Source organism: Sinohyriopsis cumingii, chromosome 6, assembly GCF_028554795.1.
Source record: "Sinohyriopsis cumingii isolate HCF-2022 chromosome 6, ASM2855479v2, whole genome shotgun sequence".
Taxonomy (NCBI): domain Eukaryota; kingdom Metazoa; phylum Mollusca; class Bivalvia; order Unionida; family Unionidae; genus Sinohyriopsis; species Sinohyriopsis cumingii.
This window is the reverse complement of record NC_142966.1, coordinates 90129083-90143607: the sequence shown is the minus strand read 5'-3', so window position 1 is coordinate 90143607 and position 14525 is coordinate 90129083. Positions and strand designations below refer to the sequence as shown.

The 14525-nt window shown below is 35.7% G+C and overlaps 1 protein-coding gene across 1 annotated transcript in view; it reads right to left on the bottom strand.

The window, feature by feature from the left end:
- Positions 1–14525, bottom strand: part of LOC149797418 (syntaxin-binding protein 4-like) — a 104956-nt gene that overhangs the window by 75930 nt on the left and 14501 nt on the right. The window contains exons 5-6 of the mRNA XM_089962208.1: positions 4606–4675; positions 3371–3445 (exon numbers count right to left, since the gene is read on the bottom strand). Coding sequence (XP_089818334.1) covers positions 3371–3445; positions 4606–4675 — 145 coding nt within the window. The remainder of the gene's footprint in view (positions 1–3370; positions 3446–4605; positions 4676–14525) is intronic.

The window sequence follows — 14525 nt, the reverse complement described above, 5'->3', positions numbered from 1 at the left end:
CAGCTTCAAAAGTTTTGCCCATGAGCAAAGCCTAATGAAAAGAACCAGTCTAGAACCCCCACAGTAAATGACAAAAGTGATAGGTGAGCTCTCCTGTAAAATGAAAGTCATTCTTATCAAATCATCATTTTCATGGTTCCTATCCTCATGTTAAAGCATTTACAAAACATATTTTGTACACTCTTTGTCAAACATAATATTCTGAATCTGAATGTGTACAGTGCAGGGCCAGTTATGGAATAAATTTGCACCAGAAGAGAGAACCAACTAGAAAGTTAATAGTACAGTTCAAGAGCTGTCTTGAAGCTCTCCACTGACTGAGTGCACACAACACTGTCACTCAGATGATTCCAGTCCACATTTGTTTTTATGAAGAATTTATTTCTAAATTGTTCTGTTCTACACTGCTCCACTAAAAAACATCTACTATTATTTGATACTAGTTTTTTCCACAATGTTTATACTGTCAAAATTTGGAAAGATTTGACTTTAATCTGGCATTTTTGTCTTAATGATTTTAAAAATATATTTGGTGAGCGAGCCGACACTAACCCCCAAACAACTTTATAGAGATATGTCAAACGAATTATACTACGCCTGTCTTGGAGTATTGGTAGATGCAGGTCAGTTAACATTTTGGTGATGCTTCTCGCTTCTCTGATTTTGTAGTCGCCAGATATACATAAATCTTGCTGCCTGGTGTTGAACCTTCTAGATTCTATCAAGCTGAACATCCTTAATGTAGTACAGATCCCAGACAACACAACCATAATCTAACACGGATCTGATTAGTGCTAGACAGGCAGTTTGTCTACATCTCTGTAGACAGTGTCTGAAGTTTCTTTTTAGAAATGCTAGTGTAGTGTTTGCTTTCTTGGTTGATTTGATAATATGCGATTCCTACTTGAAGTCCTCAGATATTGTTTGTCCAATGTAGGGGTTTTCATTGACATGGTTATATAAGGTGTAGTGTTTGCTTTCTTGGTTGATTTGATAATATGCGATTCCTACTTGAAGTCCTCAGATATTGTTTGTCCAATGTAGGGGTTTTCATTGACATGGTTATATAAGGTGTAGTGTTTGCTTTCTTGGTTGATTTGATAATATGCGATTCCTACTTGAAGTCCTCAGATAGTGTTTGTCCAATGTTGTAGTACATGGTCATATAAGGTGTAGAAGCGAGATGATTTTGCTGTTTTACTGGTCATACACATGAGGTAACACTTAGTGGCATTGAAAGTCATACCCCAAATCAGACGCCCTTTTAACTTTAATCTGACCAGCAATTTCAAAAGGACTTTCAATGAGGGCAGTATGTGGAGTGAAAGAGGTAGAGTACATAGAACCTGAGGGTCAAAGAATATTCTATATGCAAAAATACTGAAATATTGCACATAACAGTCTGTCAGTTAATGAGCAGTTCCCAATGAAAAAGCAACTACTGTTGCATCAATTATTTTGTTTATTTTTTTTGAAGAACTATATTTTTGTGGAAACATGTACTTACATCCATGGGTTTATTTTGCCTTTCAAAGTTTGCATATTTGTAAGTGTTAATTTCACTGATTATCCTCTACAAATAACAAAACAAAGAACACAATTAACAAGACTATGGCAATAACAAAAGGTGGTCACTTCAGTGACTAAAACAATACTACCACCTGTATGAGCACAAATCAAATACCTGTCAAGATCAGTCAAGATCGCTTACACTCAACAACAAAGGGAGCATACACAGCTAACAACACTAAGCTTATGGGTTACTAAAGTACATGTGTATGATCTTTTCCTTAACATAGCCCCATCTGATGACCATGACATTAACACAGTGACTAAAGAGTGTTAAAATTCAACATAGATCCCCATAGGTTTGGATGGTGTCATCGTTCCACATGTGAACCAAACACATGACCAGCTGTCCCTTGCTAAATGGAATTAGAAAAATGTGTCGATATTTGATATGCTCAGAGCCCATTGTAGTGAAAAGATGTTAACTAAACTGAAAAACAATGGAATCACCCTTTTTGTTTGAGTCTGGCTCTGGTACAAACCACAAGACCTTAAAAGACTATAAGGAAGAATGAAAATCACATTTCCACAACTGGTATGCTAAACTAGGGAAAAAAAAGACATCATTGATGAAGATCAGTGTACTGTATTAGTGGACCTTAAAAACTTAGCAATCAAAGCTGATTCATACAGAATGGATAACCGTGGTTCACATGAAATTGCATGAAAGGTCAGATCTAATTATCCAAGACTTCTGGAAAGCAGGATTTGTTTCATTCAACAATTCAGGATTATTTACCTGACAAACATTTGTGTGCTCTTCATTGGGATTAAGCATGTATGCATAAAATGAGACATGCTTTCACATGGAACAAACTTTTTCCACAATTGTCTGACCTGAATAATAAATCAACTGGAAAAAGTATTAAATCTAATTTTCATACTGGGACCCAGGTGGCTGTGTGGTCTATGGTGCTCACTTTTACAGCTCACTGACACCTCACCTCTGTCCACATCGGTTTGAGTCTCAGGCTTGGCCAATGTAGGTATGTGAGAAAGCTTGCTAATAGCATCCTGGGGATCACTGGTTTTTCCTGGAGTTTTCCTGTGTTCTTCCTTACCAGATATACTGGCTGTCATGAATAGCATATCATATGCTGAAAAACGGTGCCGAACCCACAATAACAACATATATTAGTATAATCTGTTATTCTTTCTTTCATTTTCAGTAATACTAGTGTTTGAATACCTTATGCTTCTCCTCCTTTCTATCCTTACTTATGTCACAACATACCATATTCAGGCAGTGAGTGGAAATTACAGCTACTGGATACTGTATAGATACACGTGTTTCAAAACAATATAAAATGCTTCATTATTTTTTAAAGGGTTTTAAAAAAAACAGACAAACACATGTAAAAGCTACTATTTTATTAAAAAATGTTTAAAAAAATGATGTTGATTTATCAAATAGCTTTGGTGATCTCTAGGAAATGAAAAACAATAAGAAAATGGGGAGGGGGTATATTTTCATCACAAGTGTCTAAGTTTTCAATATATCTTTAAATTCATGATTCAGGAGAACAATGAAATCCACAAAACTAGCTATCCCCCCAAAAACTGGTGATACTACAGCATAAAAGAAAGTCTGATCGACAATAAGTAAGGACAGTAGAAGCACAAGGAGAACAGCGTTCTACTATTTCTGCCTATGGTTAACACTATTAAAAGTGACCTACTGAAACAAATTAGCTGAAGTCTGTAAAAAAATATCTAAGTAAAAACTTAATCAGTAAGAAAAATATTTCATTAATTAGAATGCACCATTGGAAATTTTATCTTTACCAGAGATTTAACTCACCTTGCTTGGTCATCTCTGGCAACTATCATTTCCACATGATTTGATGCTGAAGCCTGTCGGAGAATTGCAACAGCTCTGAAATATTAAAAGCCGATTGATCCAAAATTCTATTTATGAAATCTAATTAAATGTGAATTTTCAAAACCTATAAGTCAGGTATTCTAAACAAGATGACATGGAGTTCAAATAAGTTCAACTTTACATTTTGACTTCTCTGGTGTCCTAAGTGGTTTGAGCATCTGCCTTGGATGTGGGAGGTCATGAGTTTGAACCCCAGCCAAGTCATACCAAAGACTTATAAAAATGGTCAGAGCAGCTGTCTTCCTTGGTGCTCAGCATTAAAAGGTTAGTGTTAGGACTGGTCAACCTGGTATCAGGATCATGTGACTAGGTGGGACATGATGCTACATGTCTGCGGCATGATGCCCCAGTGCTAGACATCACTATAAACTGCCACACTGCAGACATCATAGTAATATGAATGAAAAATTGTTAAAGCTACATTAAAAATCCAAATCACACACAGACACAGACAAACAGACACACACACACAACATTCTGAAATCCAGCTACACTGTACTTATGACTTTTCATATATAAAGACTAAAAGGGGCAATTTATCCAATATTAATCTCAAAATGAATTAGGATGAAAAAGAAATACACGTGACTTGAGAAAAATGAGTGGGTTGTACTTGACACAGAAACTTAGTAAAAATGAATGAACTGTACCAAGTTTAATTTTAAAAATTCTTAACTTGGAAAAAATATATGTGGTAAATACTTGAGTATCTTTGAGGTCTGGTCCCATATGATCCGGATGAAAAGGACTCTCAAAAGGGGATCAATGTACATTCCACACAAAGAAAACAGATACCCTAGTTATTATAAAAAAGCCCCTTTCTAATAAATGCCATCCCCCTTTTTCCACAACAATTCATACCTTAACAAGGCCTATAGATCTGTATATATCCATTAAGGTTATGTCCAAATAATTAGAACAGTATATGAGTAATACAATGATTGTTATAAAATCAAAATAACTTAATTTACAAAACATTTTCCATCAAACAGTGATGTACAATATGAAAAAGAAATCAACACAGGCACAGCACTCAACACATCCCTCCTTTGGAAATTGCACCACACCCCTGTGGGCATCTATTACAATAACTACAGTATCTCTGTACTTATAAAGAGTATTATATACTATGTCATAAAGCAAGATGAGTTTACCTTTCGTTAGTTACTCCTTCCAAGCTCTCCTTGTTCACTTCAAGAATTTGATCTCCTTTTTGCAGTCGACCTATGGCAGAAAATAAGTTCAATAAATATCAGCTCTGTTTCCTGTGCAATGGAAAATACATATTTTCTTTCAAAGGTCTAGAACTGCTATGAGAGAGAAGCTGATGTAATCCCAAAAGGTGTATAATTCTCAAATTAAATATACTCACAATAGAGTGGGCTCTTGGTGAAAACCTGCAGATAAAAGACAAATGAAAAGGAAACACTATCTGTCCTAAACACTATCTGTCCTTTCTAAAGGACACCTTTATAACAAGGATAAAAAGAAATGTATTGATGTTTTTTTTTGCACAATCTTTATGTTTGCAGTATATAATAAACATAAATATCTTAAAAAATAACTATTTTCTATTGAAAAGTTCAGTTTTTCATTTTAATCTCCCATTAAGCAAACTGTCAAACTCTTATCACAAAATGCAAAAGATTATATAATCAATGTACTTTTCGGTTTTAATTAAATTTGTTTATAATGACTAACTGGCTACTGTATTGTGGAGGTATTTCTATAGCCTCTTTCAGTAAGCTCATTATCTGCCCTTTCTTTTCAAGCTCTTTAGTGTATGGAGGTTGTGCTAGAAGTATTTCCAGTACATATTGCCGCTAGTCAACATTCACTCATTGCAAAACAGAACTAAGTGAATGAAATTATATTTCATGCCATGGTCAAACTTTCAAATTAAATGCCCTAAATAAATGCACAATAAAGTAATTAACAAATAATTGTGAGGCACAATGGATAAAATCATGTATCAATGGGTATGTGGATACCTGTGCAGATACTTCAAATTGAATAATAAAATAGTGAACATACAATTCCTTGGCAAATCAACAACAATAACAACACAAACATAAAAACAATTACGGTTAAACTAAATGTTGAAAGCAGCATTTTATTTAAGTCAATTATGAACCTTCATTCATGATGATGTACTATATTAAGCAAAATGCCAAGAATTTGCACCTGATGATGAAATCCTTCTGTTGACCTTCCTTAATCAAACAAATCATTTAAAACTAAAATAAATAATTTCCACTGTGTACTTTATTTCCATTGTGTTCAAGCTTTATACTATCCAAAAATTCAGCAATTAACATTATTTAATGTGACAGTTTCCATTTACTTACGATATTTGCATACTTTCTCAAAAGGTCAAGTTTCATACAATTAATGTAAGTTTTGAAAATGAATTCTATTTCCTGTTGTGCAATTCAGACAGATATGTATGCATCTGATTATTAAAAACTTCTTTGATTTTTTTCTATGAAAAAATTAAAAACAAAATAATTTCCCTTGCTTATTTTATTTCCATTGCATTCCATTTTTTCACTGCATATTTTAGACATACCTATCTATAATCCATTAATAATGTTCTACAATAGCTGGACCATTTATCAGAGTTATTTTACAAACGGCAAGCTGCATACTGTTTTATTTGTTGGCACTTTAAAGACTTTGATGAGTTTCCACATCCCACCATAGTGTGGGTGTTTGTTTTTCTGTAAAATATCAAAAGAATTTTGAAGAAACAAAATATTTATTATTCTTGTTCAGGGGTTGCTCATTGCTATTTGCATTTTATTATTTTATGATGTGTTGTACTCTCAATTTCCCTGGAGCTAGTTCCTTTGTTTTCCTTCCCAGTATATTTCTTTATGACATATACTCCCTTCCTCAAACACTATGTCTTGCAACTGTTTTCTATTTCATGGTCCTTAAATTTGAGTGATCTTGACCAAGGATCAATCTATTGTACTGTGTGCGTTATATGTGTATGTTATATTGTTTTAATCATGTAATATCATGTTTGTGTCAGGAAAGACCACTTTATATATCTTAATTTGCATTATATTTTTTTTGTGTATAAAAGAAGAAAAAGTGTAAAGTATAATAGTTGTAAAAACTGTGTTGTGATGGTTCTCTGGTTTCGATCTAGATATTATTTTCTAATAGTGATGAGATCAGCGTTTTTGTACATAGTATTATATATACATACATACATACATACATATATATATATATATCGAGAGAGAGAGAGAGAGAGAGAGAGAGAGAGAGAGAGAAAAAGAGATATGTTCTTCATTTTGTTGCTGTATACATATGTAGTTCCCCAGTGCTTTCCCCAGTAGTAACTGTATATTGTAAGAGGGGCTAGAAATCACTCATGAATCATAAATATAAAACACTTGGCAAAGACAGTTTCGTTATTGACGATAGCAGTTATCTTCTTGTTCAGCGGCTTAATTACCTACCGGATGTAATAAATACCTAAGATGAGAGGGAGATAACTAGGTTACCAAAAAGGTCCATATGATATTGTACTGAGGACATACATGATGTAGTAATACCTAATATGAGAGGGATATAACTAGGTTACCAAAATGGTCCATATGATATTGTATTGAGGACATACATGATGTAGTAAATACCTAATATGAGAGTGAGATAACTAGGTTACCAAAATGGTCCATATGATATTGTAATGAGGACATACATGATGTAGTAATACCTAATATGAGAGGGATATAACTAGGTTACCAAAATGGTCCATATGATATTGTATTGAGGACATACATGATGTAGTAAATACCTAATATGAGAGGGAGATAACTAGGTTACCAAAATGGTCCATATGATACTGTATTGAGGACATACATGATGTAGTAAATACCTAATATGAGAGGGAGACAACTAGGTTACCAAAATGGTCCATATGATATTGTATTGAGGACATACATGATGAGCATTAGCCATTTTTTGTTACCTAAATCACAATGAAACTAAAGCTATCAGAAAGCAAGTTTTGTATGTTAGCAGCTTCAACAAAGGTGAAGCTCAAACAAGGGCAAGTTGAACCACATCAAGGTCTTTGACAGGTTCCATTTGGTGAAGAAGGAGAATGAGCAGGGCCTGGATAGGTCAAAAGTGGACAAGTTGAAAAGAGCCTTGTTGAAGCCAATATCATGTCTTCTATGAAGCCTGAATGTGTCTTAAATCATAGAACAGCATCCCTTGATTGTGACTAGGGGCAAAAACTCCATGTCCTCAAAGGTGAAAAGAAAGAAGTTTGTCAACTTAGTGATGGAGGCTAAGAGAGGTATCATGTCATTTACATGACCCCTTTTCATACAAGGTATCCCAAACAGGATCCAGGCATGAAGGAGGAGTTAGGCTGCTTATGCAGTGGGGGTTGCTACAATTTTCCTTGGTATGTGTCTCACACAATCTAACAGCTCACTGACCCAGGATCTGTCCGATCTGAGAGAGGCAATCAAAAATGAAATATTTTGCAACCCTCGCCCTTCATCTTCTGGATTAATTTCAGTACTAAAACTGCAGAGGGGAAGGAATAGGTCTACACCCCCCTCCCAGCTGACTGACAGACTGTCAAATGCCCAGGCCACTGGATCTGAAAATGAAGTAGGCCTGTTTATTGATCAACCTAAGCACAGGTTTTGCATTAGTCAGCAACATACAAAGCACACTTGATAAAAGACAGAGACCACTCCATATGAAACAGCTGGCCTCTCCTTCATAATAAATCAGCCAAAATGCTGAGGATGCATGGAATGTGTCTGACTTGTATGCATATATGGTACTGGACAAACCAAATGTGGAACTCCCATACCTTCATACTGAGCTCTGGTGATTCCTTTATCCCTTTTTATGAGGTTGTCCAACATTTCAAAAACCTTCTTCCCTTGGATGCACTCCCTCCAACACTCAGAGTTATGGAGCATGGCATTCTTTTCCATCTTCCTTTGAATACACTCCCTCCAACAGAGTTATGAAAAATGGCATTCTTTTCCATCTTCCCTTGAATGCACTCCCTCCATCAGAGTTATGAAGAATGGCATTCTTTTCCATCTTCCCTTGAATACACTCCCTCCAACACTCAGAGTTATGGAGAATGGCCTTCTTTTCCATATTCCCTTGAATACACTCCCTCCAACAGAGTTATGGAGAATGGCCTTCTTTTCCATCTTCTCTTGAATACACTCCCTCCAACAGAGTTATGGAGAATGGCCTTCTTTTCCATCTTCCCTTGAATACACTCCCTCCAACATTCAGAGTTATGGAGAATGGCCTTCTTTTCCATCTTCCCTTGAATGCACTCCCTCCAACACTCATAGTTATGGAGAATGGCCTTCTTTTCCATCTTCCCTTGAATGCACTCCCTCCAACACTCAGAGTTATGTAGATTGGCCTTCTTTTCCAGGTGGTTGATATGAAGAGCCATCCATTTGCCACAAACCATGGAGAACAATGGTAACAAATCTTAACTTTCCCAACAAACTGGCATGTGTACTGATTGCTACTTCCAGATGAGGGCTTCTGAAGGTTTTCCTGCTACTAACCAATCCCTGACTTGCTAATGAAGCAGGAAGTTTTTGATTCTGGTCGAGATCATAACTTGCTGATCGAAAATGACCTAAGATACAGTGCAACCATCCTTGAAGGTGCACTTGCAGAGGGCATATGTAAAGGTGGCCAGGACTGAGCAAGTCTGCTGCTGCACTGTACAAGCCAAGGAGGTAAAGAAACTCTATAACTGTAATGTATGTCCTGACAGACATCACCTCTGATGCATAGAAGATAGAGTCAATGTGTTTGGGAGGAAGACAAACCAAGCAGAGATGGGTTGGAAACTCCATACCTAAATGAACAAAATGCTGAGAAGGGTCATGGCCTCTCAAGGGTACCAGAAATATCAAGCACTCTTATTGATCGCATTTATACCAACCTGCCAGACAATGCGGTTTATGTTTTTTGACAAGAAAGGTTAAATGCAAGAGAAGTAGGAAAAATACACACAAAACTATCACTTACATATTGTTCAAAATTTTTAATGAAGAACAATTTCTCTATGACCTATACAGAGTTCCATGGAATATAATTAAAAATTAAGATGACACAGATGAAGCTCTGAGGGTGTGGACTAACTTATTTATGGATGTAGTCTCTAAGCATGCACCACTGAAAGTACGTAGAGTAAAGTATGAAATCCAACCTAATTGGCTTACAAATGAAATCCTAGATGGCTCCCGAAATTTTATATACATGTGATTTTCTCGCACACAAAAATAAAACTTTCTGAAAAGTATGAAGGAAAAAAAAAACATAAAAAGTTTATTATCATTTTGGGGAAGAGATCGTGCATGAATAATACAACACGATCATGGAGTGGCTCCTGAAATTTTAAATTCATTTTTATCATCACAAAAAAAGTTTTTTCTTCTTAAGAGTATGAAAAATAAAGTGTAAAATGTTTATTCTAGGATCGCGTAGGGCTTCGCCACTGTCGCAAACTGATTTTTTTTCCTAATTGGCGGCAAAATATAACATCTGGAGATTTTTTTTATTGGTGACACTGCTGGCTGTTTAAACTTGTATACACAAAAAATGGTTTGGAGTGGAGAAATTCAGGGGCCCCATGAAAGGAAGCTGCAAACTTGATATAAAATGCACTGAAATTTATCTATTGTTACATAAAAAAATTCTTCGTCCATATTGATAAACCATCTTAATAGTGCATTGTTATATCATAATTCGCTTATGTTGACATCGAGCATGAGTAATGTATGTTGAGATATCCATTTTATTTGTGTGTTGTTGTTGATATTTCTGGTAGCGAAGATCAACTGGATGAGGCTTTTATCTCATAATCTATCTTTCCTCAGATTTTCGGACGTTTGCTAGTAATTAACATATTTACAAAGACTGACATTTTTGTGTGGATGGTATGTAAAATTCCTCTTCTTTCTACTCAGAATTAAATCCTTCAGAGCACCCACATGTTCTGCACTAATCCTTGTGATCAGACCAGGACACAGTTCGTTCTATAACACGGTCAGGTTCTATGGCTTCCAACTACCGTTTTATAGCAGAGTCACACTGTATAATTAAAATAGCTACAAAAAAAACTTATTATCAATCAATGCTTGAAAACAAAAATAACAACACAAACTCCATTTGGAAAGTCTTCAATGAACTCATTGGGGGAAAACACAAAGATCAAACAAATAAAATTTACTCACTTCTGGTAAATGACACCAGTCAATGATCACACGAACATTGCAAATGTTTTTGATGATTTTTTCACCAACATTACTGCGAAGTTAAAAGAACCAGTCAAAGAAAACAACTTAAATGAAATAAAAAAGTTCTGCAGCAACGAACCCCAAAGGAGGTATGTTTCTCTATCCCACCAGTATAAAAAACAAAACTTTGCTAAAAAAATGTCTTAGTGAACTTGATATCATGAAAGCTACACGACTTGATCAGATTGGTTCATGACTCATTAAACTTCTGTCTCAGCTATTTCAGATAGCATAACATTCATAATCAATTTAAGTATTGCAACCTCATCTGTCTGCAAAATATGGCAAACTGCAAAAGTAATGCCAATTCACAAATCTGGTTCTAAGGATGTTGATGATAACTACTGGCCAATCTCAATACTATCAAACTTGTCAAAATTGATTGAAAAACATGTCCATGACTTGTTCATATCATATTTAACCAAACACTTGCTGTTACAAACTAATCAATCAGGTTTTAGACAGGAACATTCATGTGCGACTGCCTTGATCTCCCTAACTGATAAATGGCTTTAAGCATTTGATCAAGATAGAATAATAGGATCTGTATTTGTAGATCTCAGCAAAGCTTTTGACATGGTGGATCATAAAATCCATTGGAGGAAACTGAAAATGTACAAATGTGATGAAAGCACAGTTTGATGGTTTACTTCATACTTAAGTGAGAGAACACAACATGTTTATATAATGTTCTGTCTGAACCTGGAACAATTAGATATGGAGTACCACAAGGCTCAATTCTAGGTCAAGTACTATTTATATTATTTGTTAAAGACCTACCACTTTTACTAAGGGACTCAATTTCATTGACAGATCTCTATGCGGATAACATGACACTGTCAGACAGCCAAAACCCAAAGCATGAACTGGAAATTTCTTTATGGGATGCCCTAAACAAACTGGACAACTGGTGCACATGCAATGGCATGGTGGTAAATACTGGCAAAACTAAAATACTACTTATCTAAATATGGCAAACAGGAACAAATCTTGATAGTGATGAACTATGTCTGACATGGAAGGATAGACTACTTGGTGTTTTGGTAGGTACATATAACAACCTATCATGGACTGAACATATCAAACATAACAGTAACAAAGTTAATTCAAGTTTATAGCTTCTCAGTAGGATCAGACATTTTATCCCTGAAAGGCACGGAAAACTATTTTATAACAGTTACATACAACCCTATTTAGACTACAGTAATAAAAGTAGGGGGATAATTCAAATGATAAAAACATAGCAAAACTAGCACATCTTCAAAAAAGAGCATTACGACTAACATCAACAAAGAAAGCAAGAAAAATTTAGCTGGTAAGTTAAAAATATTACCTATTAAAGACCAAATCTGGTTGAGAAAAGCGAAATTAATATACAGGATATCCAATAATAGTACTCCTGAATATTTACAATCACTATTCCAGTACAGGATACCTGGTAATACTTCCCACCTGCAATCCATGTCTACCAAACAGCATAAAATTCCCAAACCAAATAAGAAAATTATTCAAAAAAAAGGTTTCCAATACTCTGGAACTTTGCTCTGGAATAGTATTTCAGTTGACATTATAAATGCCCACTCTATTTCCTTCTTCCAAACCCCAATATATCCAGTGGTTTCAGAGATGCAGTTAAAATAAATAAATTCCTTTTGTACGAGTACCTCAATGTAGATTAGTTCTTCAGCTAATTATGTAACCCATTTTAAATAAAGTCATTATTATTATTATTATTATTATTATTATTGAAGTATGCATCAGACAGACTCAGAATGATCACATGTTTCTTGTGCCACACTGACAGCCAAATGGGCTTTGCCATCTCCATTTTGAATTTCAGGGCAGCCATAATCTGGATGAGCTGGCCCAAGTTTCAATGCCCCAATTGCCTTCTTCACCACAAATATTTTGGAGTAAAAGTCCAAGGAGTCCAAGTTTTGGACTAACTTGACTGCCTACTTTATGAGCAAATGCTCTAACTCCATCTGTAATATGTCCACCTTCATGAGATCCTTTAGGATCTGTCATGAAAGGGAATGACAAATGGGGAGAGGGCTGGATGAACAAGATCAGGAGACCCTCCAAAATGACTTGAATCACCCAATCATTTGTCGAAATAAAAGGAGTCTGGTGCCCACATGAGAGTTGCTGGCAGGTGGAAAGGATGGCAAGTCGCTGTTGGTTGGCAGGGGGCTCGGGGAAGGAGAAACTCTCCCCCTCTTGGCATGCCTACAAAAATTAAGGGCATAAGGCCACCTCTAATTCATAGCGACATTAAAAATTACTGAGAAGTACCCCTGTGGTCCTTTTGGACATGACAATCTTTTCTATGATATGACCCCAATCGAGGTGGAGACTTTCATGGAAAGCTGAAGTGGAAACTCCTGTGCTGCCTCCTTTCCCAACTCATCAATATGGCCTCCAGGCAAATGAGTGGAACGAAAAGGGAGTGAACCCCAGGCTGACACATGTGACCTTAACCCCTCAAAGAAGAAGATCCCAAAGAGCATCTCTTATCAGATCAAAGTTGCAGGTAGCAGTTAAGGTATTCGCCATCATATGCTGAGATGTCATGTTGATTACCTTATCAATAAAACACACCAATACCTAAGCAAGGTCAATCACTGCCTGCTCAGTTAGACTTACTTGGCATCTCTGAAATGACAGAGTGAAAAACAACAAGCCCATCCAACAAATATTCAATTAGGCAAAATCGCATTGGTGTTAAGACATATAATAGAAATGCATAATCAACCAAAGTCTAACAGTGCAAATTCAAAATATGATGGCGAAAATGTCACATCAATCTTAATGATCAATACCACATGGACAATAATAAATGGCAGAAATATGAACGAATTCAACGAAGGCAACACAAATGTTGTATACACCAGATATATGAACCTTCTGACTTACTAAACTGATTAAAAGATTTGTTGGATGGTCTAAAACATATTGAAAATGGGGCAATGTTAACAGTGTTTCAGTGAAAGCTTTAACTAGCAAACATCAAGGATATCAGTGGCCACCAAGTGGGGTCAATTTGAGATAATCTGTACAAGTTACTTCTTTTTGTCTCTGTGATATAAAGACAGAAAGGCATTTACTTATCTATCAGGGAGGATTGCATTCAGAGGTTATTCCTAATGTTAATATGATCAGGTAATGTATTTCATAAAGAAATAAATACATAAAATAGATATGGATGCTATCACAAATATTTGCATGTTTTCACTTCTGGCTTCCCATCCTATGCAGCAATCCAATTAATAAATTCAGGATTGAGTATGTTCATTGTCACTTACTCATCCTCATGCAATATCATACAAAATCCGACCCCCCACCCTGTTACTAGGTTACAAGGAAGAGTCCATTTTATCTATAAAAAAATATAACCTTTGATGCTCACCCCTATTCTCAAGGATCCAAAACTTTCATTGTCATCTAAAAAATCATACCAAATCCTGACTACCCTTCAATTGGTATTGATGGAATTCAGGTTACATGAGTATAAATTTGTCCCCATTGTAAAACTCTCTTATGGCTTTTCCATTTTATTTTATTCCAATTTATGCAAGTTCTACAGAGTCAAAGGTAAGGGACGAGGGTGCATAAAGTTTGCAGAAACAAGAGAATTTGCACATCAGAATTTGTGTAAGATTGCCTCCTAAACTGGATAGGCTGTTACCTCCTGGCATTCTTTGCTTACCTATCATACCTACTCTTCAGCATGGATAGACTGGTGTTAAAAG